Here is an 18,258-nt window from a genome sequence, read left to right on the forward strand (position 1 = left end):
CCTGTCAACCAACCGCTCCACTGGAATATTCCAAGTGTTTACGGATGTTAAGAACGCTTGATTACCCAGCGGGAACACTTGAGAGTCAATCAGAATAAGTGAACAGTCATTCATGATAGGCTAGGAAAGCAAAACACACCTGTAGCTCTGAATATTAGTTTGCACATTAATGGCTTCCTTCTGAATGGAAGTCGCCGCTGCCCGCCAGAGTGCACAATGAATGCACAAATAAATGGAAACACTGTGAGTTGCCTCTCCACAAATGTCACATGCACATGATGATGATAAAAAAAAAAAAATGCTTCTATTACTGAGATGTTCACTCCCTGAAGTGGTTGCTATAGATTTGTTAGAGTGAAAAACATTCAAATGATTGTCTGTTTATTTTCTTTTTTGTACCTTTGGTCTCCTTGAATAGTAATTTCTCTGCACAGGGTCGAGTTTTTGTGCAGCCATGAAAGTTTTCCTTAGAAGATGTGGGGCAGTGTATTAAAATCCCTTCTTTGACTTTTTTATAATTCAGCCTTTTTGTTTAGTTCCCACCAGATCTCATTTGGCATCCAAGCTATGAAAACACGGGAACTGTGTAACTGACAAAGTGGCATCAAGCAAAACAAACGCCGGGAATAAGGTCACGGAGAGCGAAGCTGCATTCACTTTTCACTCGAGGCAGAAAGAGTTGTCTTTTGCAGCTCTTTTCGTGGGAGGCAACAGGAGCGGTGACAGGCACCGGCAGAGCTCGCAGCTGCTGTGAATGCCGCGGCGAGCGGTTCGCCGTGAATGAAGGAGCAGAGCGATGACTGGTGGGAGCTCTTAGTGGGAGCTGGAGACCTTCGGTGAATGGTGTGACGTTTCTATCCTTTGGCTGCCACTTTTCCACCGCCGGCAAGCACAGACACACACACACACACACACAATGCACTTTTGTGAGCAGCTATTACCAGATCCGTTCACCTTCGGATGGAATTCACGTTGTGTTTTTGTGCGTGGTGCATTAGCATACGTTGCTCTCAGCCAAATGCAGATAAATGAATAAGCCCTGGGCTATTTTTTTGGAAATATTACACCTGGTAAAAAAAAAAGTCTGTAGCAACAAAAATGAACAACTTTAGGCTGCACTGATAAGAGATACTTGGGAGCAATTTGAAACTCAATAAGCATTCTTGTCCTCATCACAAGGCCAGAGTGAGACGTTTGACATTATAACTTCAGCTTAATCAAAACTCTGGTGTAGAAAACACATTTGTAACAATAAGTCAGATGCTATTGAACCTGTTACAAGAACTGTTTGCAACTCAACTTTTGGTGCAAGGGATATTAAGTACAAAATCTGCTTTAAATTATAGTCACAGCACTGCTTTCTAGACATTCAGAGACCATGGTCCAGCACAGGCGCCTCCAGGCTGGAAAATACTTAGTGGAAATGGGATTTTCTCCCGTAATCACAAGGACCGGGTAGCATTATCAGGGGACAACTAACAATTATTTTCATTATTGACTACTTCTCTAAATTAAAGGGATACTCCAGCATTGGGGGACTCGCAAGGGGCAGATTTTAAACAATGTTAATAACTGTAGCCACAGAGGCTACTTGAAAATCTTTCATTACACTGTTCCTGCTCGGTAAACGCTTTTTCTTTCGAGCTGCATCTCGCCAATTTGCGACACACAGCCTCAATCACAGAAGACAACTGCAGTAATATGATGAAATAATAACACGGCGAGTTTACGACCCCTTCTGGCTTTTCATTTTTGTTTGTCAATAATAAAGCGTATTGGAGGTCATTTAGAGTCACATGAACCTTTGACTGGCTATCAGTAGTCAAATGACCCGGACGAACTCCTACTGCCGAAAGTGATGAGGCTCACATTTGTGAAAGTGCATACATGTGTTTTGCTGACGACTTGTCTTAACGCCCGTGTCCTCCCGACCCCTCTTCTGCCCCCCTGCAGTCTGCTCTCAGTTCTCCCGCGGGGTGTACGCCATCTTCGGATTCTACGACAAGAAGTCCATGAACACCTTGACCTCGTTCTGCGGCGCGCTGCACACCTCCTTCGTCACGCCCAGTTACCCCACCGATAATGAGGTGCAGTTTGTCATCCAGATGCGGCCTGCCCTCCGGGGTGCTGTCCTCAGCCTGCTCTCTCACTACAAGTGGCAGAAGTTTGTCTACCTCTACGACACCGACCGAGGTAGGTGACAACGTGAGCCTTGAGTCAGGAATTAGAGCTCGAATTACAGCATGTAACAGTGACTCAGACTAGCAGATGCACAGCAGGGTTAGTAAAGGATAGATTCACCCTGTAATACTTTATGAAAGCCCTGTAAATGCTCGAACTGTTAACACTGCACTAGTCTACACAGCGGTATGGTGTTACGTAAATGTGAGAAATATTCAACAGCACCTCGTAACACTCGTAATAACGCGTTACACTTTAAGGAGCGGCATGCCCTATGAGCTACAACCTATGGAGTCTACTCTAATATTTGGCTGGTTGGTGTCAGTTAATCTTCTGTTTAATCGTGTTGTTGATATTGGCTCGTCTTTCATCCGAGATGAGGTGTGTCACAGCTGCTACTAAAATGTTTTTTCTACAGAAACCAGAGTCTCTGCCTGCCTGTGGGGGCTGCTTATTGTGCTGCCTCAATGAGGGGTTTCTGTGTACTTCCCAGATTGCATTGCCTCGTTGACGGCGCGCGTGTGACAACCTGTCAACATGGCGAAGTGTTCGTTTCTGGGATTTCTAATGTCGGACTAGAAAATGAGCTCATTATCTCTCAATAGAATAATGATCCCCTCCTCCTACAGAAACTTCAATTTGTTCAAACAGCACCTGGGCAGGAGGGAAGGATATGTTCGGGATATGACAGACAAAGCCAAATTACATCTCCCGCGTTTGTGACGGTGCCAGAGACCAGTGGCCGCATATTTCTCCTTCCCCGTGCATAGCCGTTCGGATTTGCTTTGTTTATTTGCTCATTATGGAAAGGTCCCGACCTGCAGATATGCTTCAAGCCACCCGTCTTCCCTGCAGCATGCTTTCTCGCTCGGTTCATTTTTATGGTCCATCGTCACACTCCCACCTCTCTCTGGATCTTGCTTTGAGGCAGAATATGAAGTGTGCTTCAGAACAGAGTCCTGTGTCTACGGGTCTGCAGGCCTGCAGGGTCCAGAGCTGAGGGCCTTAATCCTCCACACAGCCTGCAGATAATATGTGGTTAATTAGGGTCACTCTGACTAGGACACTCATTGAATCTTCCCTGCGGATGCTAGCAACCCATACGTCCTTCAGCTCAACCAATACTGCTCGGCCCCCATCCTCCTGCTTTCCACTTCTGTCTGGCGAGCGAGACTGTCTAGGGCAGAGTTGGACAGCGGAGGTGGGGAAAATAGCCTGAAATACAAAAACAGAATGGGTGTTTGAGAGAGAGGGAGGGAGTGACGACAAACAGACGTATCGTTTAAAGAGAGAAAAGGACGACAGAGGGCAAAAGAGGCAGGGAAAAACGAGGAGGAGGTGGAAACAAAGCACCAATTCAGCCTTGCAATTAAGGCAACAGCAAGCGCATGTGATTTACAGCTTGTTACCTGTGTACAGACAATTCCCTGTGTACAGTACATCCCCGTGCTGAGGCCCGTGCCAAACCACTTTTACCTCTCCCCTTTCTGCCAGTGGTGTAAGACGATCCCTTATTAGTGGGAGGACATTGGCCCCGGGGGGGATTAAAGTCGTTTATTGATGCACTCCATCCAACACTTTGGGGGGCTTTGACACTTGGCTCATCAAGCAGACAGATGTGTCAGAGAGCCTCTACCTCCGCTTATCAGGTAGTGCAGCTCCCCTGGCAATAAGGACACTGACTGCTGGCTATACCAAGAGGAGTGACGGTGGATAAAATGTCTTCAAGGGTGTACACTTTATTTTATTTTTTTTAACACACAAGCTCTGAAGCTAAAAGAAAACTGATGGATGTACAGCCCACAGCCATGTCTGATGAGCCGCACCTCTTCATCAACAATGCCGGTCGTTTTCCAGCTCATTTGAAATGATTGTAAAGTTGATATTTAGTGTTCACATCTGAAAACATGACATCTGAACTGTCACAGCTTAGATCAAGTTTAACCGATTATCCGTCATTATTATTTTAACTACTCTAGCTGTCTGCCTTGTTGCTATTGCTGTTCAACCAAACAGCCACATATTGTCCCTTTGGATCACTTTTATTTCTCTGGTAAATGAAACTTTTACTGCAAATTTAACGTTTAATTTTTAACCCTAAATCTATCCATTACTTTTCAGCAAGCTATGTTGCCTTACTGACTCATTTTCATGCACTTACAGCTGACTCATGTGAGTGGGAGGTATGTTGTGCAATTATATTATGACAGTAGCTTTTCTTTGGCATCACGTCAGTTTCTGATTGTTTTTGGCTCTTTGTTTCATTTTCAAATCAAATCAAACAGTTTAATTTAGCTTTGTCAAATACTTTCCTATATGCAACTTCAGAAGACCCCCTGGGCTATAGTTAGTCCTGGTTGGGACTCACTTCTTACGCTTACGAGGACGCTAGTATTCCAATCAGAATAATAGTCCAATTAGAAGAAAAATACCTCATATGATCACCTCAGTTGGAACAGACTTTCCCGTTTGGAAGTCATTTTCAATCGGACCGAGAGGGCTGGTGTAAACCTTTATCTGTTAATCAAATAACCATGGAAACTCTTGATCGATCACTCTCTCAGCTCAGTATAAGTGCACATGTCTGCACATGACAGGAAGGCAAATTTCTGGGAGGGACAAAAACATGGCGTCAGCAAAACAATAAGTTGCTCAAACGAGTGTATAGAAAGAAGAGCAGAGCCAGAGTCAGTGCTGGTAGCAACGTCGAAGTCTGTAGGTCCCTTCAGAGTTGTTGATAAAGATGAGGAAACAACATCTGGTGTTACATTTTCAGCAGATTTTATGCTCCACGTGGGGATGAACCACTTTGCACTTGCCAAAGAAATTACAATCTGATTAATTTTTTTGTGAGGGGGCATGTTAACACATATGTCTTATTAATTATTTGAGTTAGATAACTTGTGAAGAGTGGGACTCTCGAATGATTTTAATCAGCCTGAAGAAACATTTTCCATCTAAAGAGCCACTGATACATTTCATTGATTTAATTAAGGATTTTTAAAAAATAGTGAAGTCCCTTTATGAGCTCTAATCTTTAATGTAAATAATCTTCAGATAAGCAAGATGGCCAAAAATAAATTTTTTATCCAGCAGGACAGCGCTGCATGGAGGCAGCTGTGACAGATTTCAGATTTTGAGGAAGACAAACTGAAACACGGTGCGCGTCACGGAGCACCTGTTGCACCGTATTATTTTCTTGAGTGCCTTTTTTTGCCTTTTAATTTGCGTTTGATAAAAGCATTGATCGTCCACAATACTGAAAGCAACTTTGCAATTATTCTCCAAACTCTCCTATTAGGGAGAGAAAACACAGCGCTGCAGGGAGAGGAAAAAAAAAAATAATACATTCACATTGCCGAGTTCCACCAAGAGGTTTTATTCAGTCAATAGAAAAGATTAATTACAGCCACACTATTCATTTGGCCCTCTTATTGGATCGGCAAAAAAAAAAAAAAGAAAAAAAAAAAAGCTAAAAATGCTTTTAGGCCCCGGTGCGGTGCTTTCAGACAGAGAATGATGGTCCATATGCTTCAGGCTCAGATGTATTGAAGGGAAATGGAGGTAAATTTGTCCCCTAAATGCCAATATCAGACAGCTGTTTGAAAGCAGACGTTATGATGGAGGAAGCAAATGGAGCCTCCGTAGGCAGTGTTATACCAGCTTAATGAGTGGCTACTCTCCTTTTATCTGAGGTAATATATTGACTGGGTATCTTGTGTGTGAGTGTGTGTTAATATATGTGTGGGTAGAGAGAGATGAAAGATCCAAACAGATATCCCCACTCTTTCCTTTTATTCACCCCCAAACATCACATATGAATAAACCAGGAGAAACTGGTTTTCTTACCTCTCCTGCGGTGACAGATTTTTATTTTTTTTTTTGCGTCAGCACACGAATCCCCCCCTAAAAAACGTAGCTGTACAGGGTGATGGGGTGAAAGTAGACGGTTCTTGCCCTTTCTGTTCTGGCGGTCAGGTATGGGCAGATAATTGCCAGGTCTGTGCAGCAGAGACAGATGATTACAGGCTTTATTGTCTCTCCCAGGCACAATCAACCCTGATTCAGCAATCTCACCTCTACTTGATTTATGAGTTGCTCTCTCCCTTTCTCTCCGTCTCTCTCCCTTCCTCACCTCTTCTTTATATGCTTTTAGCCTTCTCTCACCGTATGTCCCTTTTGCCTGAGTGTCCATCTCCCATTGAGACCGTAGATGCACAGCAGTCACAAACTTTTCCTCCCTCAGCAAAGGGAAAAGGATGAACCGAGAAAGGAACCGAAAATATGACAAAGAGCCAAAAGATTTGCTGTGTTCGACAACAGAATTTAAATTTCAGTTTTTAGGATCCATCAGCTTGAATGTCCGTCCTCCAGGGCTTAATTCTTTTAAAAGACTGGTCAAAAGCAGATGTCTCGTTATACCCGGCGACTGTCAAATTTGCATGCAGGAGAAAATCTCTGGTAATTTTTCTCAGCTGTCGTGAGCTAATTAAACTCGGTGTACTTCCATGGTTAGTTTCATGAGTTTGTTGGAAAAACTGTTTCCAGACGACTTTTTAATGGCTCATTTTAAAACAAGGACCCAAGTAAAAGGGGCTTTAAACATGCTTTCTTGGATTGTTTCTCATGTTGTGAAGCCATTTTTCATGTGCTTTTAAATCAGGATGTGACAGCAGCGGGGAGGCTGCAAACAAGTTGTGTGTGTGGTTTTTTTTATTGGTTTATTTCAAGCATTTAAAAAAATGTGTTGATAGCTGTTCCCAGTATTTGCAATGACAACAAAGAGCGACAGAAATGGATCAGGAGAGCCATGGGATCAAACAAATGCAGAGTTAGTCATAAAAACGTCTGTATTTGCTCAGAAGCACTTGTGACATTCAGCTTGTGAGAGACAAATTGTAATAGCTAATCGACCGAACCTTTGCATTTGTGCACCGTTTTTCTCAGAAAATGACAACAACCACCAAAATTCTGGCACGAAATTCACATGATCACACAAATATTAAATTAACAGGTAGATGTTATTGAGGATATAGTAGTATATGTCCCAAACAAAAGCATCTTTTACAATGTAAAGCAAGCCAATCTTAGTATGACAAACAAATATGTAAGACCAGGCAATTATTTCAAAGACAGCCCTGTCTGGCTGCTTAGTTCACTAGACATACCTCTCTGTTCGCTGTAACAGGATGATCACTAACCCGTAAGCGTGACAAACGTACTGTAATATCAGTCCACGCTCCAGTTGTATTTACCCTGGTCGCTTAATACAACAGAGTGTATTACTCACGAATGGAATATTTTTTCAATCCACCCTGCAGCCGCGATATTGGCCTAAGTCTGTGTTAAAATTGACATTAGCTATGACGTTTACTAAAACAGATATCAAGACTTGCTGATGACTGCAGCTTATCTGGCAGCAGATAATGCCGTCCTAACGCTGGTGTCTTTGGGTTTCCAAGGACATAAAAGACACCGCCACCCCAAACACTTTAAATGCAGCGTACAGCTGTAAATCCAAAGCTTGACAGGCCTGCTGTGCCTAGTAACAGTTGCTAAGCCAGAACTGATCAATCTATTTGGGGGAGGGGTTTAGGAAGGGATCCATTGCGCGTCTCCCCTCCCTTTATTGCTGCTTCCTCATTCTTCTCTTTCATTGTTTATGCCACTGATCTGCCCCTTTGCATTGTTTTTACTGGAGCTCCAGTTCACCTTGAACTGCAAATCTAACGGCATGAATGGAGATGTAAATATGACTGATTGAGCCTTCTGACAGTCTGAAAGCGCTTTCCAGCGACATTTTGCGAATACCAATCTGCAGATAGCAGTTCCCGTGATAACTCTCTGGTAAAACCTGGAGCCTCCGTCGCTTTAAATCCATCATGGTGTTGCGAGACAAAATATCCATTGCCACACCATTGATGACGTATTGAGAACAATGCTGGGCCTCCTGTCATCTCCTCTACCGATCAATATTCTGAATGCGATACAGTTCGGAGGGAAAACGATCCGACACGTGGCTGCTGCTCAGGAAACCACAGAGCTATTTACTTTTATCATTTAACTGCTGACAGTTGAAACTACAGCTGAAATAGTGCTCGATGTCACAGTGTCATTATAGCACCAGGAACTCAAATGCTCTTTGAACAAAAATCTGCCAGGTGGGAGCTGTGTTCAAGCCTTCTGTCTTAAAATACCTGCAGGGCATTTCTTTCATTTAGTCTGTCAATATTTCAAATGACCCCAACTGCGACTCAGTCAATTCAGCAAACATATCTGGCACAGTAAGGTGCATGTAGAGTATATTGATCATTGGAGGTTGCTACAGTATGTGTAAATCTATTATATGGTCTCCAGTGTATGTGCAGGTGTTTAAACAGTTGTTCTTATAAAAGAAAAATAGAAGAGGCCTTACTTAACAGTGGAGGACTCTGAATACACTCAATCTGTCCTCACGATAAATTAGTTTTCTTTCTATAAAAAGTTACTTGCTCCTTCATCAGCAGCTAGGCAGCTGTCTCCCAGACAACAGCCTGAACCTAAATCCAGATCAAACAAACCAGTCTGGCCTTCCAGTAAAGTTATAACTAGTTTGTGCTGTGTCGTGCTCCAATGATTTTCATTGAAATACAAGGAAAAACATGAAATAGTGCAAATTTGTAGTTGCGTTCATTGTGTAGCACAGCATAGTCACACTATAGACATCACTATAAATGTGCTCCACGGCATCTTAAATCCAACAAGTGAATAAATAAAAACAGTGATTAAACTTATCGGAGCACCTGAAGAGTGTGTTTAATTGACGGGCATGTCCTATGGCTGAATCCTTCCATACCCTTAATTATTGGTTACTGATGACAGGTTGTTGGATAAAAACGGGATAAAAAGGGAGACTCGTGTGAGCCAGTGATGATCAGGTGATGAAATACAGCAAAATCCAACTGCAGTGTAATTTGCTTAAAGAGGAACTACCGTTTTTTACAACCTGGACCTTATTTCTGGCATATAATACGATCGTTTACTCACCCATATAACTTGGTGTCATTTTCAGTCGTTCGGAAGATATTTAGCTCCAGCGGAGCACCGCGTATATCCATATAGTGGGAGTGAGTGGGGCACCGAAACGCAGCCTCTAAATAACGCATTATCTGCTGCGAAACTCGTTCATTTCAACAATATTTTGTTATGAAATGCTAGTGCTATTCCCTGCTGAGTCCAGAGTTACCTGTTATCATCATCTGGGCTTTGTAGATTGACCTACTAACCTCTGACCTGGATGATGTCATCTTTGAGTGCCGCACGCACCCCGCGAGGCTTGTTTACCTGTAATTTGCTACTGCTAGTTTTTTGCAACTTGGCTAAATATTTTTCCGATTCTGAGGTTGTGGACGACGACTTTGTTTATGATGGACGTCCTTACCGTTTTGAGCCAGAGTATATGGATGAGGAGCTCGTTGAAAGGAGGATGATGAGGCAGAGAGAGGAACAGCAGGCCAAAGAACAACAAATCGCTGCGAATAGATAACAGGTAACTCCAGACTCAACGGGGAATAACACTAGTGTATCACAACAAAATATTGGTGAAATGCACAAGTTTCGCGGCAGATAATGTGTTATTTAGAGGCTGCGTTTCAGTGCCTCAGTCACTCCCACTATATGGAAATACGCGGCACTCCACTGGAGCTAAATATCTTCTGAAGGACTAAAAATGATACCAAAGTTATATGGGTGAGTAAACGATCGTATTATATGCCAGAAATAAGGTCCAGGTTGTAAAAAGCGGTAGTTCAACTTTAAGAACAAAATGGCTGAGTTACCACTGTAATGCCAGAAATATCAAATATGGTACATAATTGCTGGCAATGTTGCTATGTTCGTTGGTAAATTTACAACAGCCTACCTAGGTTTGATCACACTGTATTGAACAATTAGTTTTGATGTTCTCTAAGTTATAAATACCACCAGTAACTACTAGATTGTTTCCATTTATCATTTCTGCACCTTTAGATTTAAAGGCAACTACTATCATCTGATTCAGTTCATTGTATTTTGTTTTAGGTACAGTAAATCCAGAATAAAGAGCAGGATCTGTGAAGTTTAAACGTTTACATTTCAGCCGTGCCACTTACGATACAATAAGTGTAATTACATTACTCACTTGTATTGAAATTTTGCTAATTTCTCTTTCAAACCAGCACGTGTCGAAATCAGTCATGTTTCTGACTAGTACACTCTCCATGGAAAGCACAAACGGTGCATTCAGAGCGTTACTGGTTTCTTGCATTTTACGGGAATGTGTGGATTACTAGCTAACTGGTTTTCACAGCGACTGGAAAAAAAAAGGTGGCATATGATGAAAGCACATTAGTGAAAGCCCTCCCGGAGCCCATTCAGACTGCATTGCTGTGTCTGCAGTCTGAAATAAATTCCCTTAATTTGACGATGAAAAATCATCTGAGTGGCTCGCCGACTTAATTAAATCACCCCAAAAGGTTTAGTGTTGAATGTGGTCCTTCCCACTTTGGTGGAGCTTCGCCAAATCGCCCCAGTGGAGAAACCGCTCATGTAATTAACCATCAGCTTCAAAAGAGACACAGCTAGAAATATTACCTCCAAGTTTACACTCTAATATTGTCATTTTTCAGAATGTGATTCCTGTGAAGGATAATTCTTAAGACTGTCCGGGCTGTGTTGCCTGAGACGGGAGATGTTAAATGCATGTGACAAAAATGACTGAGTGGAACAAGTGTGACAGTGACAGAGGACATGCTCACACTGCTGACACGCTGCTTGTGTGATGTGTAGGGCTTCAGTAATGCACAGTACTATACTAGCTAACGTCTTAAATGGTATGATTTGAGCTCTTCAGCACGTTCAGAGCCCAGACACGGTTGTCGTTTTGATGCAAAATAGGCTTGGTGCTTGCACATATTGTGTTTCCGTTTGTTGAGCAGATGCTTGATTACCTCTAACATGGCTGCTACTGTCAGTGGTGGAGTGTTTAATTTTACATGCAAACATGCTAAAACATAAAAAAAACTACAAAAAAGATTGATGTTTTTCTGGCTGCAATGATAAAAAAAAATCACTTGGCTTTGTGTTAAACTCTCATAATTCACCACAGACACTGTCAAAAAGGCGGACAAGATAACTCATGACCTGGCACAACTGGCAGAGCGATGTGCCAACGGTGCCAGGAGGCTCCTGAATGGGAGGATGACCGCACATAGTTAGCCTCATCTCTTCCAGTTCCTGCCAAGCTACAGTAGATAGAAAGGCAGATATTATGAGGGGTTGGGCAATCAGGCAGAGTTAGATGTACTGCAACTAAAGGAAACTTTGCTCCCTCTTCTTCAGCAACCCCTCTAATTGGCTATCCGAAGACAGATGTCTTTGTTCCCTGAAAGAGTCAAACAATAAATGCCTCCCGCTGCTCTCCTGGATGCCTTTGATGGCAAACCAAATCAAGTCAGCGCTTTAATTTGATTGGAGTGTTACCAAACATACTGAGGATGGTCTAAACTGAAGTGTTTCAACCCATAGAGGATACAAAACACTATTGCTGTCTACTCCTACAAAGCCAATTAAGAAGTTGTGGTATTAACTCTCTCCGTAGTTTGGATTTCATCATGCAAGATCCAAACCGTCACCTGTTTTTATTCCCCCCTCCTCTCTATGTGTTATACAAGCAATTTTCATGCACATTTCCACACAAATAATATCTAGTCAAGTCCAATATTGCCACCCACAATTGTCGATTTATTCTCTTTGCTCACAATGTGAGATAATAAGTGTGAATGCCAGCTCCCTACTGCACCCATGTCTATATCATAGGCCGCAGTTTCTTTCATCGGCTTTCTGGTCTCATCACAGCCATTGTAATGGCACATCAGCTGCACCCAGCTGAGACTTTATACACACAATCGCGCGCTCACACACACACACGCACACACACACAAATACCTCTCCGGCCCTCTCCTTCACGGCGGCTTCATAACAACTAAATTATGCATGCATCAGGAGAGTAAATCAGCTTGGACACGCTGACAAGAAAGGGCACATCAGAGAAGCCATAAAATTCACAAGAAAAATAATATTAAAGAAATATGGATGAAGCCGTGCACCGCCGGTATTCTTTCTTTTTTTTTTCTTTTTTATTTTGCGCACATACTGCAAACTGGTCCCTCTACCAAAGTGACATCCCAGACACAGATAGTCCAACCTGCAGCGGCGTCCTGTGCAATTCAGCAACCCACTGAGAAACTACAAGTCAAGCACCTGTACCTGAAAAGAAAAACGTGATATGAGAGCCATCGTCTGTCACAATAAGCACACAATAAACCTCCATGCTCTCTCTGTGTCCTCTTAACTGAACCTGGAATAAAGCCATTTTACCACCTACCCACTGCTAGCTTCAGCAGCCATGAAATTACTGCTGGGAGCTTCTTCTTCTCCTTCTTCTTCTTTTTTTTCATTATAACAAAATGTCCTGGCCTTTGCTTCAAGCAGCCACAGTGGAGGTTGATTGCTTTGATGTTACTCTGTGTCACAGGGGCCAATTTGTTTGCTTGAAACAACAAATAAAATATATATGTCATCCTCGAGAGTAAACACAAGGGTGGGGAAGTATTTGGACTTTTTTCTCGAAAGATGCGTCTCTCCCTTCTCGTCATTTTTTTTTCTTCTCTTTCCGTTTCAGCTGATTAGCCGAAGCTGCCCGGAGACTTTTGTTATCAATCCCTTTATACACACGACTCTTAAGTGTGTGTTGGTGCAGATGCACTGGTGTGTATGTGTGTGTGCGTGCGTGCTACAGTCAGTGCTGATATGTCAGAGTATGTAGAGTGAAGGAGAGGGAACAAAGACTGACAGAGGGAGATGGAGAAGCTCTGAAAATGTCTGTGGGTGGATTTTCACTGTGGAAAAGCGCCACTCTCCTCCTCTCCTGCATGTATGCACTTCTAAAGATACAGACAGCATGCTGCTTCTGTTTGATTTGACATGCGCCGTCTTTTTGATTAGGACAACACTTGGCAGGGAAACTGTTTTGGTTATAGGCCGACTGTAAATACCACATGAAAGCCTTGGCTACACACTTTTGGGGCTACTTCGGAATTTGCTTCACGGTGAACGCCGCGCTTCCTCCGTTCCCGTAAACGTCCAAAGCCCTCTTCTCCCGCCGGGCAGGAAGAGGAGCTCACACCGAGGCTCAAGCAGCTTCCACATTATCTGTAACATTTTCCCTGAAACATTTCTTCTCTTTAAATTACATAAGTTGCATCGATCCGTTTCTCCCGTGTCTATTTTTTTCCCGCTATTAATTGTCAGGAGTTTAAACCTTCTCCGTCTGTTGCTGTGTCTTTATAGCTGCTGTAAATTCCTTCCACGGACACTGATTTGACGACTCCCGTTTGATGCTACGGAGTAAAGTTTGTTGGTGAAGTCAAGAGTGCGGGACATATAATGGCAGGACACGTTGTGCGCCGGGTGATACTAACAGGAGGAGACGTGAAGCCTCCCTCCTAAGCCCAAGATTTTGATTTCCTTTGCACAAAGAGTGGAGGGAACTTCAGCGCCCCGTGAGCATACTTAGCCCAGAGGCAAACACTCACCAGGCCCTGAATATTGTTAAGTATTTACTCTAGCTTCCTCAAAAGACAATGGAGACAAAGCGTCTCTGGGAATATTGATTAATTAGATCATACTTAAAGTCGCAGTTAATGAAGAGTGAGATTCTGACAGCTTTTTAAATAGACGGTGGTTGTGTTCTTACAGCGAATGCAGCTCTCAGGTGTTGTTTCACAGCTTGTTCTAACACCACAAATGTACCTGTGTTCTAGCACACAAGGTAATTATAGCAAATATAAATGTATTTTTATGATATAATACACAAGTGAAGCTCATATTAAAACATTCATATACAGAATATACTGATGCATCTAATTAGATCTTGCACCTATCACCATATATTATCCATATGTCTACTGCCACATTAGACAGGTTGAATAATAGCAAACCTTCCCTGTTGAATCCAGCTATACAGAAAGCTGGGCTCTATATAAAGATGGACAAACTTATTAACATCACTTAAATGATTACTGATGACTGGTTTTCAATAATATAAATTTTTCTTGAATTGATCCCTCTTCCTTCTTTGCATTTGGCCCATTCACGCAACACTGTGGTGTATGCTCAGAGCAGTGAGCTGCCGCTTGTGCAGTGCCCGAGGATCAATTTGGTAGACATGGGGGGGTGATGAAAACCTGCGACCCTTTTGTCCCACACCTGCTTCTCTAACAACCACTCCACAGCCCACCCAAGTTCAGTGTGCTGCTCCTAAGGCCGACTCCTCCTAGCTTCCAGCTAATTCAAAAATAGTCAAAGAGGTGTACCGTGAGCGGATCTCAGGTGGGCCGCTGACACCTCTGCAGACAACTAGCAATCTAGCTGTCTGCGAGCCTGCCTCCTACTCTGAGTGATCATACCCTTAACTATGCATCAAATTGTCATGATTGAGGAAATTAGCCATAGAAAGCAAACTAGTTTTCGTACCAGGATGTGAACATGTTTATTTCTGCTGTTTAGTTGGTCATGAGGAACTCGAGTCTGGTTCCAAAAGTGAGTCACTCCCTATAGACCCCTTTTGTGTCAGTAAACATGATGACGTTTTTTTTTTTGTTTGGAGGCAAAACAGTCCACAGGAATATGTTAGTTAACATGGACCAGCAGCTTCTGTCGGCTTGTTTTTTTTACAATGGTGGAAGAAAACGCAAATTTTCTGATGTGAATATGTACGATCATTCCCCAGGACCACAAGTCTTACTTGAAAAAGTGTATTCCTGTGGATTGTTTTGCCTCCAGCTAAGCCCCGCCCACTAAAAAAGATTCTATAAGGACTGACTCACTTTTGGAACCAGATTCAAGTTGCAGTTTTTGGGTTATTGTTCAGCTCAGGTTGGTTTTTGACCAATGTGAATTCTGCCTCAACCACATTACAATTACTTGAAACAGATCAGAGCCACGTGCTGCTTATTTTTGTTAACCTGATACCAACAGAGTACATAGCCTATATGAAAAATGTTATATGCGCATGATCGTTTTTCTTGATCTCTGGCACTTCTATATTGTTAGAATTGTGCTGACTTGACTTTCCGTCTCTCTCTGCAGATGTTCACTCCTAAACTATCAAGCAAACTCCACAATTATGGAGCAAAGACATGATCTTTGCTTTTCTCAGTTCAGTTGTTTCTGAAGCCCTCTGAGACCCTCATTTACCAAACGATTGTCAATTTAGAGAAGAGCGCAGCCGCATTTATCGATGGCTTAACTGCCAAAGCTTCTTTTTTAATGCGCATCCCTTTGCTTTTTATCCCTCAGAACTGGGACGAGATTGTTTTTTGCAGTTCATCTCTCCTCTTTGCTGTTGGATGAAAGCTTCAATTGGTTGCGCTTCCCTTTATTTATTGCGTACCGTTGTGTGGTTTAGAGTGACTTATTTACTTATATGCCATTATTTGATAGGATTAGTAGATTAGAGTGATGTGTATTATTATAATACCAGTGATAATGCAGTGCATTGAGACAGTGTAACATGGGCAAGTGGTTGCTATAGCTGTGTCTTTAAAGCTGACAGTGAGATGTGGCTAATGCTGAGGTGTATACTTAGAGGATTTTGCCACATTTTCTCTGAATTGCCTTGTTAGCCCGGATCGACTGTGAGATATGAGAGAGGCCTGTGTGTGTGTGTGAGAGAGAGAGAGAGAGGGAAAGAGAGAGAGAAAGAGAGAGAGAGAGGCCTCTGTGACACTCTGCACCGAACTCTAATGAGAGGCAGGGAACCAAAAGAGCTGGGCAATGAGATTAGATGCAACTCAATTCAATTACCGCTGAGCCGCCACGGGTGACGCCTCAAAACTCATCCTGTTAAGATCCGGTTCACAGACGAAGAAGAGGTCTGCAGCTCTCACTCAGCCACTGTACGCTACACTGCCACAACATCTCATTCGCAGCAGTTCTGATTTATAAGCACGCAGGGCGTCTTTAGGCTCCGTCTGGATTTGATAGCAGGAAAATGCAGAAATAATTGAGTTTTCTCCCATCGCAGCGGTTTACACACGGCTCCACAATCTGTACAGTTGTTTCAGGAGTGTGTTCGAGATTAAAGAGCAACTTAACACCCAGTTGCAGCCTGAAAACACCCACTTTCACGTTCTCGAAAACTGAGACATGCACAAACAACACTATTCCTCTGCCCTCGCCGTTACCCCACCGCCGCTGGCCCTCCCCTCTCTCTCTAAAATGCTTTCTCCAACACGCGTTTCTCGCCTTAACTCTGATTTCCATTCACTTCGCATGATGCACCGGGCCGAGACTGAAATTACACTTCTGCGAAGATACACCGAATGTAGACAAGTGTGTTATGAACAATTGCAGGTCACAAAGGCTCCAGAGGAAGCCAAAAAAAAGAAACAAGCATAAACGTTATAATCAAGCCTGAACAAATAACAAACAAAGTTTCACACAAACATCTCCGATCGGATCGGCGCCCCCCGCGCCCCCATCTCCCCCCCACGTACATTTACCTGAAGCTCAACCATTTTCCAGCCTTGACGAATTCAAGCATGCGTTTTCTTTTTTTTGTGGCGCAATCTTCGGTCGTCAGAGTTAACCTTTATTGTGGCTCGTATCCTGGCAACGCAAGAGGAAAACTGATGCACTTTATCGGGGGGGAGGGGGGACTGCAGCATTATTGGTGGTCAGCATGATGCACCTTTTTGTTTTGGGACCTGTAGTAGGAGGACACCACATATTTTAATATGCTCTAACATCTCCTATTAAAGCGGGTACTAAAATCAGTTTACCATAAAATAAAGTGATGACACTGTACATAAAAATTACTAAATTACTACAAAAAATAATTGGATTTAGTGCCACAGTTTGAACACCATGATCCCACTAGTCACTGCCTTGTGGGTTACACTTTATGTATGACTTGGTAACACTGTAGCAAAGGATTCTAAAGAATAAAATACAGTGAAATGCAGCAAACTGTGTTCTGAAACATGACGGTGTGATTAATAATAATAAAATACATGCAATTGTGCTGTAAATGAAAATATAATGTGGAAGTTAATGTTCATTAAGTACAATTATTGGCTATAAAAGACTGGGGAATATTCGGGGTTTGCAGAAGGATGTTTGTTGTTAAAAAAATCTACTTCTGCAAACCTGAAGGAACGAGAAAGAAGAGGAAGAAAGAAATTTGCTTTAGGAATTCAAGTTTGTGCATGTTGGTATTTAAAAAATAATAATAATTTATGCACGTGCAGAACAATAAAAGCATTTGTGAACAGTTACAAAGCACAAAACTTTGTGCAAAACTCAGCGCTCAAAGTTCCCACACTGTGAGTGACTCTGACAGCGCCCGTCCATCACCTGTCACTCAAAGTGACCGTGTCCCTAACAATGGGGCATCTGATTCAAATGAATAAATGCACAGTTGTTCAGACTAGCAAAAATTAGCTATATAGACCAAAACCACATTTTAACATGGAGGTCTATGGGGATTGACTCCCTTTACTGAATGTGAATACGCATACAGAACAAATGCACTGTACACACCGCACTATGCTGCACTGCTTTTATGTCTTTGTGTTTACCCTTTTATGTTCACCCTTGATGGTATGATCAGCACAGAGGAGCATGATCAGCAGAAGCCGCTGCATGCTGCTGCATTTGTACTGCAGGGATTTATAGGTGGCGATAAGGAAACCTTGTTGTTGTCTTCCATAATTTATGTAGTTGACTGTATTACATTTTCAGATGCATCAGTGCGGCGGAGCGCCTGTTGGCACAGAGGTGCATGGGATTTATAGCTTTTCCCTATGTTGGAAATAAATATTACTATCAAAGGCATTTATGGGGGTCTCCAGTGCTGTTTAGTAGGTGGGGCTTCATTGATTGGGTGAAGCTGGGAATGGAAATGGACTCGGGTCCAAGAAAGGTGAGTGGCAGACGTAAACCTTTGCGGAGAAGCTCGTAATAGCAGCGTGATTTATTATTTTTTTTATCTCCTAA

At 42.6% G+C, this 18,258-nt stretch overlaps 1 protein-coding gene across 1 annotated transcript in view; it reads left to right on the forward strand.

Moving 5' to 3' along the window:
* Window positions 1–18,258, forward strand: part of gria3b (glutamate receptor, ionotropic, AMPA 3b) — a gene marked incomplete at its 5' end in the record, with an annotated part of 81,393 nt that overhangs the window by 20,729 nt on the left and 42,406 nt on the right. Inside the window, one exon of the mRNA XM_084550185.1 lies at window positions 1,954–2,193. Coding sequence (XP_084406311.1) covers window positions 1,954–2,193 — 240 coding nt within the window. The remainder of the gene's footprint in view (window positions 1–1,953; window positions 2,194–18,258) is intronic.

This window comes from Chelon labrosus, assembly GCF_963514085.1.
Source record: "Chelon labrosus genome assembly, chromosome: 8".
Classification (NCBI taxonomy): Eukaryota; Metazoa; Chordata; class Actinopteri; order Mugiliformes; family Mugilidae; genus Chelon; species Chelon labrosus.